Source organism: Papio anubis, chromosome 11 (assembly GCF_008728515.1).
Source record: "Papio anubis isolate 15944 chromosome 11, Panubis1.0, whole genome shotgun sequence".
Classification (NCBI taxonomy): domain Eukaryota; kingdom Metazoa; phylum Chordata; class Mammalia; order Primates; family Cercopithecidae; genus Papio; species Papio anubis.
In genome coordinates, this window is record NC_044986.1 from 9,291,112 (window position 1) to 9,313,492 (window position 22,381).

General features: G+C 51.5%; 1 protein-coding gene across 6 annotated transcripts in view; it reads left to right on the forward strand.

The window, feature by feature from the left end:
* CHST15 (carbohydrate sulfotransferase 15) overlaps window positions 1-22,381 on the forward strand; it is an 84,818-nt gene extending 62,437 nt beyond the window's left edge. For 5 of the 6 annotated variants that reach the window (XM_021943816.2, XM_021943817.2, XM_021943814.2 and 2 more), the window contains 3 exons: window positions 8,457-8,613; window positions 17,440-17,587; window positions 19,731-22,381. In XM_021943816.2, coding sequence (XP_021799508.2) covers window positions 8,457-8,613; window positions 17,440-17,587; window positions 19,731-19,921 — 496 coding nt within the window. In that variant the 3' untranslated portion in view covers window positions 19,922-22,381. The remainder of the gene's footprint in view (window positions 1-8,456; window positions 8,614-17,439; window positions 17,588-19,730) is intronic. The other variant, XM_021943818.2, reaches the window with a different exon arrangement.

Sequence of the window (22,381 nt, forward strand, 5' to 3'; positions counted from 1 at the left end):
AGCGCCCAGGCCAGAAGGACAGCTCCGGTCTTTGTGAAGGAGTTCTCTGAAGACTGTTCAGGAGGGACTGCCTGGTGAGGCGCCACATCTTGTTATTGGTGGGAGAGAAACCACCAAGCTGAAAACTCCCAAGTGTTGAACGATGTTTATGTTTTGGGGAAATGTTTGCGAAGTTCTTGGCAGTCCTGTGTATTCCCACACGATTGTTTGGAAAGGACAGTTCCGAGCAGGAGGCACACCCTAGGGAAAAAGAGTCCCGTTGTGTCTGTATCTATAGAGATCCCAAAGTGAGATGTTGCCCGCTGGGCCGGGATCAGGGAGGGCACTTAGAAACGACCCTGGGGCAGCCAGAGTTTTGGGACCTGTCTTGCCCAGAGTCCTGGGCTGCTCAGTGAGGTTGACGCTGTTGAAGGAGGAGGTCACACATGTCACATACTGGACCCCCCGGTTGCAGTGGCCATTGCCCTGCAGTGAGGGGCCCACACCTGGGTAATCCTTGGTTACAAGGGCAATCCTCAGTGCACCCCACATTTCTTGCCTGTAGAAACATCTGCCATCAGGATCACTGGTGAATCACGAGAAGGTGCTCTGTAAACCACACCAGGCTCGGAGATGTCAGGGATGCTTGGTGTCCTCTCTGAGAAGTGGTGTCTCCCAGTCTGTGAACAGTTACCGGGGCCCTGTGATTGGATGCTCTGGAAGGAACAAAGAGGGGCTGGGAAGCCCACTTGTGCACAAGGAACCTAGGGCCTGGTAGGAAATAGAATGGCCCCGATAAACAGGACACCTGTCATTCATGTGGGTGTTTTTAGGACCAAACGTGGATGTTCTTAACTGGCAGAAAATGAGCCTCCCCAGTGTCACCCCCGTGTGCAGTCTAAGGTGACCGTAGACAGTCCCTCCAGATCAGCTGGCCTGGCCAGTCCTGTCTCATCGAGCCTGCTGATGAGACAGTCACAGTTCGTGATTCAGTGGAACAAAAGGGCTCCGTCTCAGCTACATTAAATGGCCTTTTTTTCCTGGTAGGAAAAATATATATAATCGTTATTGATGGCACCGTATCACAGGCTGGGAATTATTGATCAGTGATTTCAATTCGGATTCCAGCAAATGGAGAATAACGAGGCCAGGTGCTCTGGCTGCCTCTCATTACGACCCTCACGTGGCCACAGGACTGCAAGATGTTGTTGAGGGTGAATTGGAGGACATGAGCGTGTCCCCATCTCGGGTCCTCCTGCCTGAGGAAATGTGACCGTTCCCATAACTGTCATTGAGGAACCAGCTGGGGGTGTTTGAGGAATACGGGAGGTGGAGCCAGTGCCACTGGGGTGAGCCAGCCCAGGGATGGTCACCTGCTCCCCGCCGCCTGCAACTGCAGCACCAGCTTGGGATCTTTTCTCAAAAGTGGCCCTCTGAGAAGTCCCATGCATGGAGCAGTAACTGGAGGAAATGTCACAGCTCAAGGCCACCGAGCACCTGCCCTTGTCTGAGCTGAAGCTGAGATTGAAGCTTGTGTGTTTGGGTGCCTATTGAGCTGGGTGATCTTAGTGACTTCTGACATGAGTCCCTTTGGGAACTGCTGTGTTAGAACCAGCAGTCACTTATCAGGGTGATGAAGACACCTTGGGACTGGGGAGTGGTGTGTTCGCACAGCTGTGTGGTGTATACTAAAAACTGGCGGCTTGTTCACATTAAATGGGTGAATGCTACGGTATGTGGATCATTTCTCAATATAAAAATGATATGAACAAAAATACTACAAAAGGAGGAGGAACCCACCGTGGAGAGAGGTTTTCCCAAACTAGTGGCATTGGAGCCGGGACCTGCGGAGTTCTCCACGTAGAGGGCAGGCCAATGAACAACCACATCGTCACTTAGGAACTGGATCCATTGAATTCTAATGAGCTATTGCGATCACCAAGGAATATTAGCTTTTCCAAGAGGTACAAGATCCCGCAGTGTGTTCCGGCTTCATGATAGATGCCTGAATTCCCTTTTGCTGTTGCTGTCACTTTTCTAGATGCCCAGTGTGATGTTCCATAAACACATTTGCTGTTCCCAACCGTGGCGTTGGAGTTCCTCACGTTTATCCTAAGTGTTTGTTTGCCGCTCTATTACATTTGTAATTGTTTATCAGTCTCTTGTGACTTACTAAGTAGTTCTGGAGGAGAACTGACTTTTTCTTCCAAATCACTGTGCACCCAAAATAATAAAAACATCTAAACAAACAAAACCCGAAAACTGTCAGTGCAGACGGCCAGCACCCACTCTAGTCAGCCATGGATTTATCTCCTTGCCTAAGCTCGGAGGGCAGGGGCCACATCCTGCTGGGTGAGGGGGTTTGGGGTCAGGCAGGCCTGGGTTCCTTTGGGTCCCTGTCCTGTCCTGGAGCTTTCTGGGCTGTGTGACCATGGGCAAACTCCTTAACCTCTCTAGTGTCAGCCTTCTCCTCCATAAAATGCAGTGGCCCGTATCTCATTGTGGGGTTGTGAAGATAGAAGCAGAGCATGCCTGCAGCACCCTGCACAGGGCCTGGTGGTGGTGGCCCTCCCTACCCCCCAGCATCCACATCAGGAGTGGAAACTGAGAACATTGCAGGTGCTAAACCCGGAAAGCAATCACACAGAGCCCTGTCCTGCTTTAATAGTGATCAGCTCACTGACCTTTGCTCACGCTGGCTCAGAACAGCACCCTGTAAGTGTCCCTGAATGAATTCAGCAGTGGTCTTGGGGTGATCATCCAGATTTTACATAGTAGGGCCTTGCCCACTGCTGGCCTCTCCTTTGTCCCTTGGGGAGAGACATGGTCACTTTCAGAGGCACTGGACTGATGGAGCCCTATGCCCCCAACATACATTTCCCATCCCACTGCTCCTCCAGGGGTCCCAGGACCCCTGCGCTCCACAGGAAAGGGACTGAGCAGCACCCCATGAGCACAGGCCCAGTGTGAGAGGCCGCACCGGCAGCCTTCTAAAATAACCGCAGCACAGAAGGCCTGGAATGCATTTGGACTTATATTTGGAATTGTCGTTGGAAACAGTCCTGGCCAAATGTAATACCCATCTGTTCGGGATGGTTTGAGAGTAAGAAAATGAGGTGGCTCAGCTGGAGGGGGCTGGGCAGCCCTGAAACTCAGGGCTGGGAGGGTATCAGGTCCCCTGGCCCCCACGCTACCCTGGAGCCCTCCTTCCCTCCAGCCTAGGCTGCTTCTGCCTCCTAGGACCATCTGATTGTGTTGGGCTGCCGTGACTGGAGATATTTCCCCTTGCCTGCACCAGGTTTTCTTCCTAAACCTTCTGCCTGCTGGTCAGTCTTTCAGGAGTTCGGGACTGGGCTCCCTCCTGCTGAGGTTTTGCGTCTCCAGGGAGAGCAGCCAGGTTTGGTGCCCAGCACTGAAAGCAAGCGTCCGCTGAGGCCGTGAGCTGCCTGTTGCCTGGCTCCGCCCTCCCACATTCCTGATGCGGTGCCTCTGTTAATGCTTCCTGGGGTTGCATCTGTGCCCCTGCAGTTCTGTGATGATTCATCGTGAGCTGTGTGTTTTCCGTGTTGGTCTCCTTCCCCCACTTCCTCATGGGACAGTGGATTTTGAAGACTAAAAGGTGGACATTTCAGTTTGTCTCTGTATGTTTCATCTTGTTCAATGGTGTGCCTGTCCAGCCTTTTGAGGTCCACTGGATACTTATTCTTGATGTGTTTGCTGTTCTTCTCGACATTTTCTGAGTGGCTTTAACCCACCCAAGTGGCTTTCCCTCACCCAAGATTATTAACTCACTGCTTTCCCCTGGAGAGTCGTCAAGGGGGAAATGATAGCTTTGTTACTTGAAGACAGTCTTAGGAAGCATTCGCTTAATTTTTGGGGAGAACCCAAACAGTGCTCCCCTGTCCCAGTGCTCCCCTGAAGGGAAGTGCTCCTGTCTGCATTTGCCTTCCTTCATGCCTCCTTGTGGGAAACCTGGCCACATGGCTCCAGTCCCCCGCTACCCTCATGGCCACTGTTCCAGGGTCTCAGGGTGGCAGAGAGGTGTCAGCGAAAATGACTCCTTGGAGTTACTGGTCTTCCTTGGAATTGGGGTTTAAAATCTGTATTGCTTTCCTAGGGCAGTCGGAATAAATCACCACAAACTTGGCTTCTTAAAACAACAGAAATGTATTATCTTATGATTCTGGAGGCCAGAAGTCCTAAATCAAGATGTCTGCAGTGTTGGTTCCCTCTGGTGGCCCTAAGGGATAAAAGCCGTCCCCTGCTCCCAGCTCTTGGTGGCCTCCAGCAGTCCTTGGCGTTCCTTGGCTCATAGATGCCGCACTCCAGGCTCTGCCTCCGTCTTTCTGTGGTGCTCTCTGTCCTCTTCTGTTTTTATAAGGACACCTGCCATTGGATTTGGGACCACCTTAAATCCAGGAGGATCTCATCTTAAGATGCTGCACTTAATGACGTCTGCAAAGACCCTTTTTCCAAGAAAGGTCACATTCACAGGGGCTGGGCTTAAGACTTGGACATAATTCTTTGGTGTCCACTGTCCATCCAGCTACAGAATCCAGATGGTGGCCATGGCTGTTCAGATGTCTGTGACACAGCAGGATTCCAGGGACCCAGAGTGGGTTCTCACAGTGGGGTTCAAGGGTCTCCCAAAGCCCACTGCGAATTCTCTGAGCAGATCCAAAGTATCCAGAGGTGACTGAGAGGCCAAAGGAGTCTCTTTTCATCCAGCCCAGGAAGGAGCGTGACCTGGCTCTCAAAGTCTGTAAATGGGACTCACAGGAAGGGAGGTAGTGAGTTCACTTTAACCCACCCCAAACATGAAAATCAGCCGTTTCACCTTCTGTGGGTGGGCTTGCCTGGTTGGAACAGTACGTATGTCCCAGTTTTTCCCAGGGATTACTTCTTGATCTCTGAAGAATTGTATGGAATCAGTAGATCCCTCATAAAGTGACTTTGTATTTAAAATCAAGACAGGCTTAGGTGCTTTTGTTTTACTTATGAGCCAAATATCTGTAAGAAATGTTATTACCACAAAGAAATTCTCAGTATGGAAACCTTCAGCCAATGTTTGGGTTTGTATGAGGTAATTTATGTGATGGAATTCCAGTTCCGCCAAACAATTTGGGTAGTTCTGTGGGCATCTTTGGTAAAAACTGGGCTTCAAATTCTTATTTAACGTGGGATTTTATGACATTTTCAGAAGCATCTGTTACTTTTCATTGACGCAGTTTCTTGGGCTGAGCCATAATATTGACAGGACTCGTAGGAAATGTGTGAGCCAGGAAGGGTAGCCCTCGGACCCGTTGCCACCTGGCACCCCTCAGTGCACACAGCCAAACCCTGCTTGAAGGTTCACGTGTATCTGATTTTGGCATTTATTGACCAGTCATTTAGGTCATAGTAACTATGAGCGACCCTATGGTGACAGATGCCGTGTTTCAGTTTTGATGTGTCTCCTAATTCTGAAGAAGGAAAATAGTACAGGTGATGTTGGGGACACTAGTAATAAGCTGATGTGGTGTTGTCGTGGGGAATATTCTCAGGTGAGTGTGGATCTGGGGAAATCCACTCAGTGACCACCGAGTACCTTTGCTGACTGGTCCCTTTGGACAGTTTGGCTGACCAGGCTGTGGTAGACGGAACACTCCTGTTCCGGTGGGTGTTTTGATTCTAGGAACTCTGTGGGTAGATCTCAAACCACTCGCTCAAGACTTCTAAGAGGTGTCCTCTGTGGACATTGGCCGTGGATGAATTCTAGCGGGCTGTGTCAGAGGCACCCCATGTGCCAAGGTGGGCCACGGAGGTGGATAGCTTCTGGGCCTGTCCCTGAGAAATGCTGATCCCTGTATCATGACCTCAGTTAGAGGGGAGGGCGGTGGAGGAGGCACATTGGCAACAGACCCTGCTATAAGGGAGCACGGTTTTTGCAGGACAGTGTGTGGCTGAAGGTCTGGGTGTATTTGGAAGTATGGATGTCAGATACCCGGATGCATGGGTGCAGAAGGAGAGTCACAGGACAGACTCTCTTTCTTTCCTGTGATATGGGTGCAGATGGAGAGTCCCTGGAAAGAGGGGAAGCCAGGTTAGAGAAGCTGAAGGAATAGAAAGTATAGAGCTTCGAGGAGAGAGAAGCCTGACCCCGCAGAGCCATGTAGGCCACATTTTTCATAAGCCCGGTTTCACCCTTGATCCAGAGATGCAGGTGACACAACGAAGGCTATGAGTGTGTGAAGGGTTCTGGGAAGAGCCATGGGGCTCATGATGAGGTGTGTGTGCAAGAAGAGAGTGGGACATATGGCAGGAAGGTTGAAAACAGACAAAAGGGGCTGCAAGGAGAGAGAGAGGAGAAAAAAGAATAGGAAATTCACACCCTGAAAGTTCTGTTGAAGATAAAAACACTTTTTTTTGTTTTGTTTTGTTTTGTTTTGTTTGAGACAGGGTCTCACTCCCATTGCCCAGGCTGGAGTGCAATGGCATGATCACGGCTCACTGCAGCCTCAACTTCCTGGGCTCAGGTGATTCTCCCACCTCAGTCTTCAGAATAGCTGGGACTACAGGCACGCACCACCATGCCTGGCTAATTTTTTGTATTTTTAGTAGAGACAGGGTTTCACTATGTTGCCTAGGCTGGCCTTGAGCTCCTAGGTTCAAGTGATCCTCTCACCTCGGCCTCCTAAAGTGCTCGGATTACAGGCATAAGCCACTGTGCCTGGCCCTGACATTTATTAAAATGGCAATGCAGGCCTTCTTCAGGACCATGGTAGTAGGTATAGGGACTGCCATGACAGTTTTCCAGTAGAGGAGAGAGACTCCGAATACAACTAGGAAAAGTAGGGATTTTAAAGCCGAGGCAGGTGGATCAGTTGAGGTCAGGAGTTCAAGATCAGCCTGGCAAACATGGTGAAACCCCATCTCTATGAAAAATACAAAAAAATTAGCCAGGTTTGGTGGGTAGGCGCCTGTAGTCCCAACTACTTGGGAGGCTGAGGCAGGAGAATCGCTTGAACCTGGGAGGCGGAGGTTGCAGTGAGCCAAGATCACGCAGCTGCACTGCAGCCTGGGCGACACATTGAGACTCCGTCTCAAAAAAAAAAAAGCCAGGAGCAGGGCGAGGGGGTTGGTGGCTGGAAAGTTACTAAGGGGAAACATCAAGGGGGAAGGGGTGGGGATTCCTGCTAAACCAACCCGATGGGATTCTTGCTGGAGACAGGCCAGGTGGCCAGGCACCTCCTGGAGGTGGTGGACCAGGAACCTGATTGGATAAGAAGGGTGATCAGTTATCAAGGGTGGGGGATTCTGGCTAAACCAGTGTAGCTGTGTCAACAAACAACATTTTGACAAATTTAGTTTAAAGATCTCCCTGGTGTTTATTAGCACGGTCCATAAACAGGGCAGCATCCCATTCCTGTAATACGAAGGTGCTCCTGTGGACCCAGCCAGGTTCTGGCTTTATAGGCAGAAATGGGCTGAAGAAGCAAAAACAGGGAACAGAGAGTGGATTGTTCATTTCAAAGTGACTTTCCTTCTAGGGTTAAAGCAAAGGGGACGTCTGACTGGTTGCTGTGAATCCCCTGGTTTTTGGAAACTGGCCCGTTCTGAGTTCAGTTCAATTACGTGGCACCTAGCACAGATGACTGTTCTGGCCTGTGCAGAAGCTCAGTCCAGAACAGTAGCCTCTCATAAAGTTTATTTAACAGCAGGATTCTTGGTAAAATAGGGTGATGCAGAGATGGATGTGGAGGTAGAAAAGTTGAGGTTTACTTGGGAGGAGGATACAGAGGAGCCCGAAGTGGGTCAAGGAAGACAACCAGTTCCTGTGCGGCAGCGATCTGCCATAGCGTGTGTGGTGTCTATGAACAGATCCACGTCCACAGGTAAACGTGTAAGTCTGCAGGTATTCACGTGCATATGTGGGGGTGCTTTTATATTGTGTTAAAAACGAGGTCCCTACCAACCTAGAAAGACACATTTCATCATTTTTTTTTTTCAATGTCAGGAATGTGTATGCAAAGGACTGGGAATTTCATGTGAAATTGTAATATTGCGAGAGCAACAGATGCTCTTTATTTTTGCTCCCTTCAGCAGAGGAGAGAGGAATGAGAAGGTGTATAAAATTTTCATGGCTTCTCTTTGCTAGTGTACCATTTTTGTAATCTGGTGTTGTTTGAAGCTCCCTGTTACTGTGAAAACAGAGGCTGCCTAAGATGACTAGAACGAGCAACAACAGAAAAGCGGCCGGTGGCTTGTGTGGGGCCAGTGTAGACATGTCTGGGTCTGGAAGAGCTTAGGTGACCACGAGAAGGGTGGGAGCTCCAAGGGACGAGGGAGGCGGCTCATCTGCAAGGGAAGGAAGAGGGGTGGTTGTGTTTCAATCAGGAAAACTGGATAATGTAATTGTACATTGATTTTCATTGTCACCCAAATGGTGTGATTGCACGTTCATGGGTGGTAAAAATATACATTTATTTTATTCACAGGTTGTACTCAGACTACCTCTACTTTGCAAGTTCGAATAAATCCGCAGACGACTTCCATGAGAAAGTGACAGAAGCTCTGCAGCTGTTTGAAAATTGCATGCTTGATTATTCACTGCGCGCCTGCGTCTACAACAACACCCTCAACAACGCCATGCCTGTGCGTATCCCCCCCCCAGCTGGCCCCCGACAGAAGGAGCTGGTTTGTTGTTATTATGCAAGTGGCATTGTGGGCTTGGGTTTTAGCATAGGAACACAGAGAAGCGTTTTAATGTGCAAATGCTGTTCCCCATTATTCATGGATGTAAAAGCTGAAAACTGATGGGCTCTTAGGCTGGCTCCCTGCCTTCTTCCCTGCTGGTCACCTGCCACCTCCCCCTCCTCCCTCAGCAGGAGAATGAGGGTGCGTTTAGGAAGATTACCATTTAGCAAGACACCCGGCAATTAGAATCGGCAGACGCGAGGACACCCGACTCTCAAATTGTCTTAAGAGCATTCTCTCGATCGGCGGATTGTTTTGTTGGTTTAAAAAATTACCCACCAATGATTTTCAATGCTTCTTTGACAGAGTCTCAGTTGAAAAATATTTTCGGTTGATTCCTCAATCGTATCTCTTGTTCTTCCTTCAGAACTATGTCTGTAAATTTCTAGCCTTTTCGAATGCTGTTAATCGTGAATTCAGCACCTTTTAGCCCTGGGATAGTTTTCCATGCTGGGCTCCCTGGGTTGGCTGTGTGCTTCAACAGCAGGGCTTATGCAGCAAGGCTAATGCCGCTGCCTGTTCCGGAGTGGCTTTACAATCCTTGCTCTGCTCAGCGTCTCGCATGGCAAGGCAGGAACAGGCCTGCTGTGGAATCTCGGAAGGCCCCAGGGTGGTGGGACTTCAGGCCTAGAGGCTCTGTCCCCTCTTTCTTATTACAGAGGCCGTCGGATCTGGGAGGCAGCATGCAGGGGCAGCGGGTGGGATTCCAGCCTGCCCTGTTGGACTTTGTAGTTTGGTAAGGAAGATGCCACAGGGACACAGGTACCCCAGAGTCTGCTGTGGTGCCAGGTGGGAGGAGTGCACTTTGGAACCAGCCATTGGTGTGGATCAGGTTTCTAGCTTGGCCATTTGCTGGCTGTGTGACTCTAGGCAGTTGTCTCAGCCTCTCTGAGACTCAGTTGCTTTGTCACACAATGGGGTAATAATACTGCTTTACCAGGCTGTTGTAAGGATTAGAGAGCTATGAGTCTGTCTTGCATTCCTGCATTCATTCTTGCCACTATGTTCCCTGCATGGTGCTGAGTCCTGGGGCCACAGCAGTGCCAGGACAGGTGTGGTCCTTGCCTTCCTGTGCAACTGGCAGGGAGAGAAGATGGAGGCTGGGCAGGGAGCTCTGGCCACCAGAGAACCACCTGAGAACAGGGCATCAGGCAGGTTCTTAGGAGAGGGAATGTCTGTGCTGAGGCCCGAAGGAGAGTGGGCCAGGGAACTGAGAGCAGCGTGTGCAAAGGCCCAGTGGTCAGCACCACCTACCATGCAGAACACAGCCAGCCGTGTGGTGTGGGAGATGGGGGCACTGAGGGAGGGGGCTTGAGTGTGTGGCACGTGGGGCCGCACCCCCAGGACTTAGTGAGCCGCAGAAGAAGTCTAGACTTCACCCTGAGAGAGATGGGACCCCTCGGAGGGTTTTAAGCGGAGGATAGTGTAGGAGTGGAAAAGGAATATCTCACTACTATGTTCATGGCTGAGGCACCTGTAATAAAAGACTAAAGCAAGAAAGCACACATACTTGTTTAACGTAAGTTTCATGTAACACGGGAGGGAGCCTTCATAAGGAAACGGAGACCTGGAGAAACGGGAAACCTGTGTGTGTTTGTGCTTGGGTTTGATGAAGAGAGCAGTCGGGCACAGGGCTATGATTGTCAAAGGGGGAATGACCCAGTGGCTCTGCGGCCACCGTCACAGGGGACACAGGGTCTTGGAGAAACTTTATTTGTGTGTGGCTTGGCCAGCACAGCTTGTCGACCCAGCTTCGTGACCCAGAACTGCTCTCACCTGTGATTCTTGGCCCTGGACCCCTATGGAGTGAGTCTGAGAGAACAGGCAGGGCAGCCCACCTGGCTCTCAAGGTGGCTCCCTGAGGGCGATCTGAGGGCTGGGGCTGGCAGGAGGAAAGGGGCGCCAGCAGGAGGAAAGTGGCGCTGGGCGTGACGCCTCAAGGTGGGGTTGTGGTTTCTTCCAGCACGATCACGATGCTGAGCACAGAGGGGTGCCCAGCGTGTGCTGACAGACACAAATCAAGTTGTAGCTGTGACTCAGGCCAGGCCCATTTCGTGCCACATCTACACTTTCCTGCTGCAGGTGGCTCTTCCATCCTGCAGGCCCCACATGGAGGACCCTCAGTCCTGGCATAAACAGTAATCGCAGCAGCTAAGAGCCAGGGCTGTCATGGGTCACATGCCGAGGTGGCATGCACATCGGGGAACATGCTCGCTGACTGCGTTTCCCCATCATCCCAGCATGCCTGATTCAATCCACCCACAAGTCCTTTTCCCTCTTTCTCCCAGTTATTTCTAGAGAGCTCCACTGTTCTGCCACCCTCTGCTACTGCCCTGATTCAGCCACTGGCCCTTTCATTGCAACCCCCACCTGCACAACTTCCCTCTCTCTGGGAGGCAGCCCCTCCCCAGACCCCTTCTCACCTTGATCTGTTGCACCAGGCATCTTTCTGAAATGCCAAACTGCCATCACTATTGATGGGGTTCAGGACACACTGCTCCAAAATACAACAGCTTGGCATTTGAGAAAACAGCAGAAACAGGAAGGCCACCCTTGCCTCCCTGTCCCCTCCTCCCCGAAGCTGGCCGTAAAACGCTCAGAGCAGAGGTGCCCTCCCTGTACGTCCTCATCTCTGAAGATCTGGGGGCACAGAGGCGAATCTGAACAGACAGGCCTGGTTGTGTCTCCCCCAGTGCGTGACCACTAGATAATTCCCCCTTACAGGGGTTCGTGGCTCCGAGCTCACTTCTTTGGCTGGCACTCACCCTCTCACTTAATCAGCCAATATTTATAAATGCAAAGCAAAGAGAGGAAATTCCCCAGCATTATTAAATGATATAATTTGAAATCCTAAACAACTGTAATTACGAACAAAATTTGTGACGTCGTCAGGAGACTGTCTCCAGGTGAATTTAAAGCACGACTCGGGGGGATTCGCCTACTTTAGTGTGGGAAGTGAGGGTGCACCTTTGTCCCTCGAGGGTCAGGTGGTGCAGGCCTCCGCCAGGAATGGATCTTGAGGGAAAAGTCCAAGGAAAATCCAAGAGGAACCAAATAGGAGTGTTGTCCTGTCTTTGATAGGGGCCTCGTTTAAGGGAAGGAAGAGCTTGATGCACGACCTTCAAGGCTTGTCTGAGGCCAGCACCCTGACTGAGGGAGGGAAGAGAAGGAGGAAGGCATTGGTGGTTCCTGGCCCCATCCGGCCAGTTGACCCCGTTTGCCTGGCCCCCCTCTCTGCCCAAGTGCCTTCTGGTAGACAAGAGCCACCAGGTGGAGCCTGCCGAGGAGGCTATGTGTGCTCGTCAGAGTATGGATGGGAAGTGATGGATTCAGCTAGTGTAGACTCAGCATCAGCCTGGCACTAAACCTTAACACAGGCCCTTGCATGCCTGGGGCTTCCTACTGGGACAACTGAGGCTCAGGGAGGCAGCCTTCCTCTGGAGTCACAGCCAGTAAGCAGAGGATATAGGACCCAAAGCTAGGCCTTTTAACCCAGCTTCCCCGAGACGTGTGTTTGGCCTCAACATTTCCCCAACGGTCTGATCTTCAGTGGTTGCTACTCGGCACCCATGGCGTGGCAGGCCCTGGTCCAAGAGAGAAGGTGCAGCACGGTGCTGTGACCAGTTGTGTGCTTGGAATGAGGCATGTGTCCGTCCCCACCTTGGCATTTCTACCACATTGTGCCTTTTGAAACTTTCTCCTGTTCATTCTCCTGCGTGACTCTCATAACAAACCCGATGGGTGGGTGGGAAGACAGGAGTCAGTCAATGTCACTGTCAGCAGATGAGGAGAGCGAGGGGCAAGATATCCAGCTAATGTGGTTGCAGAAGGGGCCAGAGCCCTCCACTGCGGCCCTGGGACCACTGAGTTCTCTCTGCAGGAGACTGCCTGAAAAGGACTGGGAAAAGTGGGGCAGGTGTGGGCTTTGCACTGGGGACTCCTAGGAGGAAGCGGCTTAAGCTGGGCTGGGTTTTGATGGGCAAGGAGAGGCAGGGCAGGGGGAACTCCTGACCCGAGGCACAGTTTATTTTAATAGCTTTAAATAGTGTTTCTTGCTGCAGAAGAGCGAATATTTAATATGCATGTGCAATCTGCATGCTACCGTGCACTTTGTACCACGTAGAGCGTGCTGACCCCCATCCAGTGCCCTGGGGCCAAGCACTTGGACACTTTCTCCCACACAGAAGGGAGGGTGTGCCCCTGCCCTCCTGCTCCAGGTCGACACTCCGACTGTGAACTTGAGAGCGCTGCTGAACCTGAACCATAAGTTCGTGGGCGCCATCGTGATCCTCCCCGTGTTGTGTATGCTTGAATCTTTCTGATAAAAGGTTTCTGAAACTCCATCTGTGAGAGGCGAAAGGGATCTAACCTTTATTCTTTACTGCCAGCCCCTGTCCCAAGTCCTTTCAATGCATCGTCTCATTAGAGATCCCCTGAAATCCATCCCTGCTTCACAGATGGGAACACTGAGGCCCACAGAGGTGAATCCTCCCACCAATAGCTGTTATCAGGCAGGCTCAAGGGTCAGTCCTGGGTCTGCTGGCCTTTGACACTCAGGGAGTTTTTGCCTTCCCTAGCTGGCTCCTAAAAGCAAAGGGTTTTGCTGGCAGGAGGCCTGGGCTTTTATGTTCAATTTTGTGTTTTGCTGAGGATGACAAGACAGTAGCTTAGCGGGTGCCTCTGGTCAAAGGAGATTCCCAGGGGCAGGCTCAGTGGACAGGAGGGATGTGGCAGTAACAGATTGTCCCTTAATCTTCTCTTCAGTCTCTGGAGAGCTCACACGTCAGAGAAAGAGCCACGAAATCGGAAACGCTCCTCATAGAGGTGAATTTTCATTTCTGGGAGGAGAAGCCAGTTTCCCTCCAGCTGTGAATCCCAGCCCGGCCACAGCCCTGGGAGGGCAGCTTTGTGAGGCACCCCAGGCCCTGGCACACCCTGCTGGAGTCATTCACCACCTTCCTGTGGCACCCAGACGCAGAGGCAGCACAGACCCCTCTGCCTCTGGCCAGCCCCCGCCACTGTTCTGCAGCACACCCTACCCTGGGGGTGCTCAGAGGGGCCAGTGCGCCTGCCTCAGAGCAGGGTCCCGAGAAGCCTGGTGCCTGGATGAGCAGCAGCCACAGCCCCTGGGAACTTGTCAGAAATGCAAACGCTCTGCCAGCCCCAGACCTCCTGAATCAGAAACTCTGGGGACAGGGCCATGGTCTGTTTCTCAGGCCCTCCAGGTGGGTGTTTGTGGGCTCCGGTTGGAGAGCCACCAGGGCTCTTGTCACCACTCTCTCCTTCTTGCCCTCTGGGGTTGGGGAGACTTACTCCAGGGCTTGCTTTACTCTGACGGTCTTCTCTTTCTACCCACTCCTTTTCTCCACTGCGTGCATCACAAGGTGATCGCTGAAGTCTGTTTCTTTACCAGTTGAGCTCTGTCTCCATGAGTTTGCAGCCTCCCTGAGGCCAGGGCCACTTCTGTTAGCAGCACATCACCATTGCCTAGCAGGGTGCCTGGCACATGGTGGCACGAGCTCAGCTTATTTGCCAAATGAATGAATGGGGATTAGTGGGGAGGTTGAGTGAGAACTCCCAACTGAAATCCCTAGCAGGTGACGGAGAGGCTCGGCCAGGTACCTGTCTGGAGAGAAGAGGGGACTGGGACTGTGCTCAGCTCAGCCTCGGATCTCGGTGGGGATTGCTCTTCCCTGGGGCCCTGCATGGGGGACAAATTCCATGTGCACAGGTGACCTGGCTTCGGGTCCTGGCTTCAAGGGTATTGGCCACCAACCCTGGGTAGCCCCCTGCCCTGCCCTGCACCTTCATGTTTCTATCGATGAATCGGCTGGCGCAGTTAACTTCAGAGGCTTCTCGCAGCTCTGATGTTTTCTAATTTTAAGCACATTGGGCACTTGCCCTAAATACCCTTTTTCTTTTTGTTCTATTTTGATTCTCTGTCCTATACTGGGAAAAGGTGAGGGAAAACAGTCTGCTGGGGGCTGTCTTTGTCCTGTCTTCATGGTGCATATGGTTGCAGTAGTGATACTGCCTGCACCAGAAACTGTCACTTCAGGTGACCGCACTCCCCTTCCCTGGCACGGGGGCTGGGGGTTGGGGTGGGAATTGAGGGGACTTTGGGGTGGATGGATCAGAGGGAAGGCACAAAGCGGGAGGGGAGCTAGCCCCCGGAGAAGCAGCCAAGTGCCTGGAGGCCTTCCCCGCGCGCAGCCCCTGCGGTTTCCTCTGTTCCTCCCCTTCCTGGCTCGGCGCCGCCTGCTGAGGAGGACCATGCTGCGGTGCAGGCCTGTGTCCACCTGAGACCACTCAGGGGGCTTTCACGAGGATGGGCACAAACGAGGTTTCAGAGAGCTGTCAGGGGCAGGTGCCCAGCCAGGTGCTCGGCAGGCCACAGCTGCTCTAAAACACCCCAGCTTGCCACAGACACCTGGCTGCTTTCCTTCTGGAAAGTTCTCCTGTTGAAAGGCACGTTCTCTGGAAAAGAAAAACCTCATCAGACTGGTCTCCCCTACGAGGGACGGCCTACAAGCCTGCCAGGGAGAGAATTGAAAAGCCCCGGGAGGCCGGTGACTTAACGGCGAGATGGTCTCGTCATGATTCGTCTGCGTTGGAGGCGACACGCATGTTTATTTCCGAGACTGGCACGTTCTCATTTTCTCTTTAGCTTCGGCCCAGCTTGAGGTCTTTTTTTTCTGAGCTGGCATGTGAGGTAGCAACAAAGTGTGGGTTGGAAACAGCTAATGAATTTTGAAGGCAACTTATCCACTCTAATTGCTTTTCTTCCTCCCCATCCTCCTCCATGGTTAGAAAAATAATGAAATGGGAAAAGAATAGTTAGCATCTGTACATATTTTGCCCAATCTTTCATTGTCTTATTGTTAACACTGTATTCAGCATTTGCACCCGAGAACCATGTTGAGGGCCAGAGTGCAGGCTTCGCAAGGATGGGATGGTGGAGAAGCCACAGTCCCTGCCCTCAAGGTCAAGGTCTAGGTCAAGTTGGGCAGGAAAGGAAATGTGACATGAGAGTGTCTGCCTAAAAAATGGGAACTCCAGAGAGGAGCCTGGGGAGCCGGGAAGTGCTGCATATATGAGAGGATGAGCTGGAAGTTTAAGCCAGGCCCAGAACATTCTATACATAGAAAGCCATGGAAGCTTTAAGCAGGGCTGGCTGTGGCTAGCTCACTGCTTTGGAAAGCCCATGCTGGTGGCAGGGTGCAGATGGGAGTGCAGGGGAAGGAGGACCAGCCAGGAGGCTGTATCAGCTTCAGGCAGCTGTAGATGGGGCACAAACAAAGGGAGTGGTGTGAACTGGGGAGAGATGGGAGATGAGAAGTTCTGTGCAGACACAGATAGGCAGGGTACTTGGAGAAGGGGCAAGGGGAGAAGTCCTGGAGAAGGGGGCCTCAGCGAAAGAGGAAGAGGCTGTTTTTTTTTTGTTTTTGTTTTTGTTTTGTTTTGTTTTTGTTTTTCCTGGAAGCTTTGCTAAGAGTTTAGGGTGAACTGTGGAGTTAGAGGAAACTGTTCCCAAGACTGCTGTCACTTCTGACACCAGTTGCAAGTTCAGGAGAGATATTCCCCAACCCACCTTCAGGTTCTGTAATTTTCCAGAAGGATTCTCAGAACACACTGGAGGCTATTACGCTCTTGATTATGATTTATGACAGGGAAAGGATGAAGATTAAAATCAGCCAAGGGAGAGGAAGTGCAGGGGGCAGAGTCCGGGAGGGGCCCACATGCGGAGCTCTGGGTCCTTCTCTCCCTGTGGAGTCATGGACGGTGTTAGTGCCACTGGCCATGGTATGTGACAATCCTTGGGGAGTATTGCCAGGCCAAGCCTTGGGGGCCAGGCCTTTTACTGGGGCTCCATCACATGCAGCTCCTGTGGCTGACCTTTAGTCTCCAGTCCTATTAGAGTCAGGACTGATACCATGTGGCCCAAGGCCCCATCATAAAGCACAGTGTTAGCCTGCCTATGACCAAAACCCCCAGGCCAACCAGGACACTTCTGTCTGGTAGGATGTCCAGGGGCCTAGAGATCACCCCCCAGGAGCTGAGGGAAAGGCCAGAGTTCTCTTAGAATAGAGTGAAATCTTTACCACACAGCTTGCAGCAAGGCTTGAGAGAAGGAACAGAAGGGTGAAGACCCAGGAAATGGGTACTAGAAAGTAGAAAGGACTTAAATAGAAACATCCTCCTGTGGACTTGGTTCAGTGCTGATTAGATGCTGATTTACACACACCCTCACAGTCAAGGATGTTCCTCTGGCATCAGGCATTTGGCTCTTCACTCATCTAGGTTGTCTTTGGGGTGTCTGTGATTGATTTTTCACAGCCCATTGTGTGCTGGGCATAGAGGTCACACTGGGAACAGAGAAATAGCCAGGATATTGTGCAAAGAACATGCGCACCATTGGTGGCCACAACCTTGACGTCTTCCCTGCACTTCAGTCCTTACCTGTGAAATGGAGGCATGCAGCTACCCACAGGGTGTTGTGAGGATTAAATGCAACCCCTAATATAGGAATTCTTTGCACATGTAGCACAAAACCCCCTGTAAAGAAGCAAGAACACCTTGTGTTAAAATCCAGCTTCTGAAAGTAACTTTGCTAGGATAACTCTTTTGTGATATCCTAGTGAAATGCCATACCACTTTTGGAAAAGTGCCCTATGGTGTTGGGGCAACTGCTCCTGGAATAATGCCCTTCTTCTGTGGTCCTAGGTGAGGCTCCAGGTCGGGCTCTATGCTGTGTACCTTCTGGACTGGCTCAGTGTTTTTGACAAGCAACAGTTTCTCATTCTTCGCCTGGAAGATCATGCATCCAACGTCAAGTACACCATGCACAAGGTCTTCCAGTTTCTGAACCTAGGTATGAGTGTGGTGCTTAGACTGACGGGGCAAAGCATGAGCTCTGTGGACCTGTTCTGGGAGTCCTCTGGGGCAAATGCAGACCTGGTCAGCTGGGTAGGAATGGGCTGAGCTGGGAGACCTGGGGATGCCCTCCAGGAGGCCTGTTAAGTACCATTTATTGAGCACTAGCTGTACACAGGTCATTGTGCACAGTATGGTGAGGGATTCTCTGGAGAGGAGGAGATAGTTTCCCTTCTGGGAACTTATAGTCTAGTGAAGGCAGAGGAAGAGGCCATAGCTCACCTAACTGAATGACAGGTAGGGTGCCATGGGGAAGGTCAGCACTGTCATGTAAGGTACGTGCTGATGGTTTGGGATCCCAGCTACTGCAGGGATGAGGAAGCCTTCATGGAAGGAAAGGGCCTGAGAGCTGAGCTTTGTATGACCAACAGGATGTCACCGGGGAGCTGGAGCAGAGGACATGGGGCTTGGAGGAGGGAACAGACAGATCATTGCATCATCTCGGGTATTCTGGGAAATTCCTGGAGTCACAGCCGTGTGGCTGAGTTTTGGCTGCTGGTCATGGGTGCTGGGCCCCTGGGTCATGACCACCTGCCCTCAGCTTGTGGATACCAGCGCCCCCACAGGCCTGAGAGTCACTTTGTGGTGACAGGCCACACTGCTGACTGTGGTGATGGCTGGCAGAGGCATGTGCTGGCGGAGTGAGGGCTGCCCATGTGGACGGGGCACCCAGGGATGGCTTGAAAGGCTGGACAGGCTCAGAACAAGCTGCCCTCCTTCCCAGAACACCTCCTGCAGCCCTGACTGATGGTCTTGCCCGGGAACTTGGTTAATTGAGTGTTTCTGGAAATATATCTGCCTGCCACTGGGACTTGGGCCTCTTTGATCATTTGATTTTGTTTCTCCTTTTTTTGGAGAGTGGTAATGTGATGGAGTTGGATGAGTTCTTTCCCTTCCAAGCCTTAGACTCATCTTTCTTTGATTTGACCACATGTTGTCTCTGTCCCATTAATGAGCTTGTCTTTTGTCCCCAAGATGGATAGTAAGGCCAATTCTGTATCTCATATGGCCCCAGGATGCTGGGATGTGCTTTTTCTGTATATGGGCTAAGGACTTTGGCCAGATCCCAAGAGCCTTGGGTAAAGAGGCTTGAGCAGTGATGGGTTACACTAAGAAGCTGTGGCGCAGAGGGCTGGGCGTGAGGGTAACTGACAACCTCTGCCGACCTGTTTCAGGGCCTCTCCGCACTCCAGAGGGCGGGGCATGGGGGTGACTGACAGCACCTGCCAGCCTGTTCCAGGGCCTCTCCTCACTCCAGGGGGCGGGGCGTGGGGTGACTGACAACCTCTGCCGGCCTGATCTAGTGCCTCGCCTCACTCCAGAGGGCGGGGCGTGGAGGTGACTGACAGCCCCTGCCGGCCTGTTCCAGGGCCTCTCCTCACTCCAGAGGGCGGGACGTGGGGGTGACTGACAACCTCTGCCGGCCTGATCTAGTGCCTCTCCTCACTCCAGAGGGCGGGGCGTGGGGGCGACTGACAGCCCCTGCCGGCAGACCTCTCCTCACTGATCTCCTTGCTGCAGATGGAGGTTCACCCCGTGGGGGCTCTGGGCACAGGTGGCCTCCTCCCCACCCTCCAACCTATGGCCACTTCACAGCAAGACGCACAGGGTGAAACTGCAGGCCCAGGGCCCTTGGCATGAGCAGCCTGAAATAGAAACGATGATGGCGGAATTCCAGAGGGCTGCTGAGCAGGAAAACTGAAGCCCATGGGCTGTGCCCGGCAGGCCGCACGTTCCTCCAAGGATGGGTTGACACCCATGGAGAGCAGCCCACAAAGGGCAATTGGAAGGGAATCCTTGAGGTCAGCCTCAGACGCTGTATCATCATTAAATGCCAGCTGGGCTCCCCCGTGGGTGGGCATCCTGCACCCGCCACAGAATTTCTTTGCAATTTCCTAATGGTATTTCCACTTTCCTCAGTGCTTCCAAAATGGATCCAGCCAAAGAATTTTAATCCCCAAATACATTCTTCTTAAAGGAATATCCTGTCTGAATACGAAGCATAGCTGGGATTTTTGCAAAGTCCCTTTTACTTCCTGCCATGCCTCCTGCCTTACGGGACTCCTCTTCTTTCATTCTAGGGCCCTTAAGTGAGAAGCAGGAGGCTTTGATGACCAAGAGCCCCGCCTCCAATGCACGGCGTCCCGAGGACCGGAACCTGGGGCCCATGTGGCCCATCACACAGAAGATTCTGCGGGATTTCTACAGGCCTTTCAACGCTAGGCTGGCGCAGGTCCTCGCTGATGAGGCGTTTGCGTGGAAGACGACGTGAGAGCTGAACTGTTGCTGCACGTGCTGGGCCCGCCAATGCCGTCATCACCAGGATTTTACAAATCTCTTTGCAGGGAACTGTTTGACTCATGGTATGGAAAACCCCAGGACTCCGCCACTCTAGGCACACATGAAGTATAACCATTTTGGAATTTCTTTTGTGATGTTCAAGAGCTCAGCAATGGACCCCTCACAGAGCTCCTCGTCTGAGGCCAGTGAAGACCCCATTTCTCAAGAATTCAGCTCTGCTCCGAGCGTCCTGGAGCTTGGGGATGCACCCAGCTGACCCTGCACTGGGTGTGGAGAGAACACCTAGGGAAGGCAGCCCAGCGCTGCCCGCCTCCGCCTTCTGGCGAGCCTCAGTCTGGGTTCTGAGTCAGCACGCCAGAGGTCATGCCACAGGGCTGGCTGGAACTTACACTTCACGTTCCCTTTTTTCCCCCTAGAGATGGGGTCTCGCTGTGTTGCGCAGACTGTCTATATTCAATGGCTATCTTCACAGGTGTGATCATATCACATTCACTTCTGAAATGCTTGTTGGGATCGCTAAGCTCACTGGGACAGAGAACCGCAGTCTTTCGAGAATGGAGGCTCTTCATTTTTTTTTCTCCTTTACTCCAAAGTCAGCCCTCTAGTTTCTTCAGATGTAAACCCTGTTAACGTCACTGTTTCCAAAAGGAAAAAAATCAGTCAGTTTTTGGCAGCACCTTCATCTCTCTGACCTCCTCCTATTCTGTCCTTGTGGACTTGACTTATGTTTAACCTAGAAAATGAATACATTGAAAACAAAACCACTTTCTGCATTTAACCAGTCCTGGCTCTCTCTCTCTGCTGCCTCTTTATATGTCAAGAAATTCAGTTTATAATTGGAAGGGAAATTTTTGCTGTTAATGCCAGAATGAGCAACCTGAAGGAATTGAACACTTCATGGAAAATGTAGGTAATTCAAGCCCTCATCAGGTTTACAAGATCATCAGAGAAACAGAGGATTTTAATTTTTAGTTCTGGCCGGCTACAGGCTCCATTTCTCCGCCTTCCCATTGGAAAACGTTTATTTCCACATTCTCCACTACGTGTGGTCAAAGTTCCTCACCCAGCAAGGGACTATAGATACCCATGTCCCAATTCCGAAACACAATGCATAAGCTGAACTTGGGCTGAACGTGGCGTGTTGAGATTTGGGATGAGGTTTCTAAGAGTCGTGTTCTTCATGGAATTTTCCAGGCTACTTGGCAGCTTGGTTTACCGATGGATGGGCAAGAGATCTTGTCATTTCTTGGCAGTCACGGGCAAGATTGAAGAGAAGACTTGAGCATCCTTGGCAACAGCCCAGGTGGGACCTGGATGAAGCTTTGCACTCAAGTGTTGTCAAGGGAAGCTTCCTGTGAACCAAAGTTCTCAGGCCAAGGTCTCGTCCACCAAAGCCAGAAAGTGCAAGCACCCGTCTACCCAGCTCTAACTTGCATGTGTGAGACAGACCGGGCTTTAAGGGTAGGAGGATCTGCAATCGCTCAGCCGTCCCCTGGTGCTGTTGTCTTTCTGCCATCAGGGAAGGGACACACAGCCCATTTGAAGGTGTGCAGAGGGCTCTGAGCACCAGGATGGCCGGGAGCTGTTCCTGCTACTGAAGGAGCTGTGTGTCCTGAACTCCCACTTGCAGGGACAGTCCGCACCTTCTCTCTAGCCGGCACTGGGAGCAGCCGCCAGCAGGGAAATCTGGTCTGAGCACAAGGATGCTTTAGGGAGAGATCCCTTCAGTGTGTGTGTGTATTTATTTGCAGTACTGTGTGTGTGTGTGTGTGTGTGTGTACTCGCACGTGTGGGTGAGTGCGTCTTCTGAGTGAGTTCTGTTCAGTTCCAGTTGCTAATGAGGCTCCTCCGCTCTGGACACAACCCTTTTATAGATTAATTTCTCTGCCAATTAACTTGTCATTTTCAGTACATATTTTACTATTCCACACCAACCATAATTATAACAAGGGATTTTTCTTATGCACTCCTATGCATGTGAATAACATGTGGTGTAATTCTGCTTCTTACAGAAGTATTACTGAAGGTATTATTTCCAATATTATTTGGTTTATTATGCGGATCTTTTTTATATATGCAGTCCCATCCCTTCTGTGCCAATCAATGCCATCCAGACATGGTTTTTCCCTCCAGGGGCCTTTCTCCAGAGGGCACTTCTGCTGCCTCTGCTTCCTCTCGTTCGAGGCCCGGCTCTTGCTGACAGGATAGGTTCCGTTCTGGGCGGTGGTTCTCGAGCCTGCCATTCAAAACCAAAGTGAATTAGAGCATTTCTCATAACATGGTATTGAAGTTCCTTTTTGTTCTCAAAAGCTGTGTACCAGACTGTGTTAAATTGTACTCCCTTAGTCCTGTAAAGTATGTTCAGTAAATCGCAGTTACACTGTACTTTTATTAATATTTAACATAATTAAAGATGGACCCATGTGAGTGA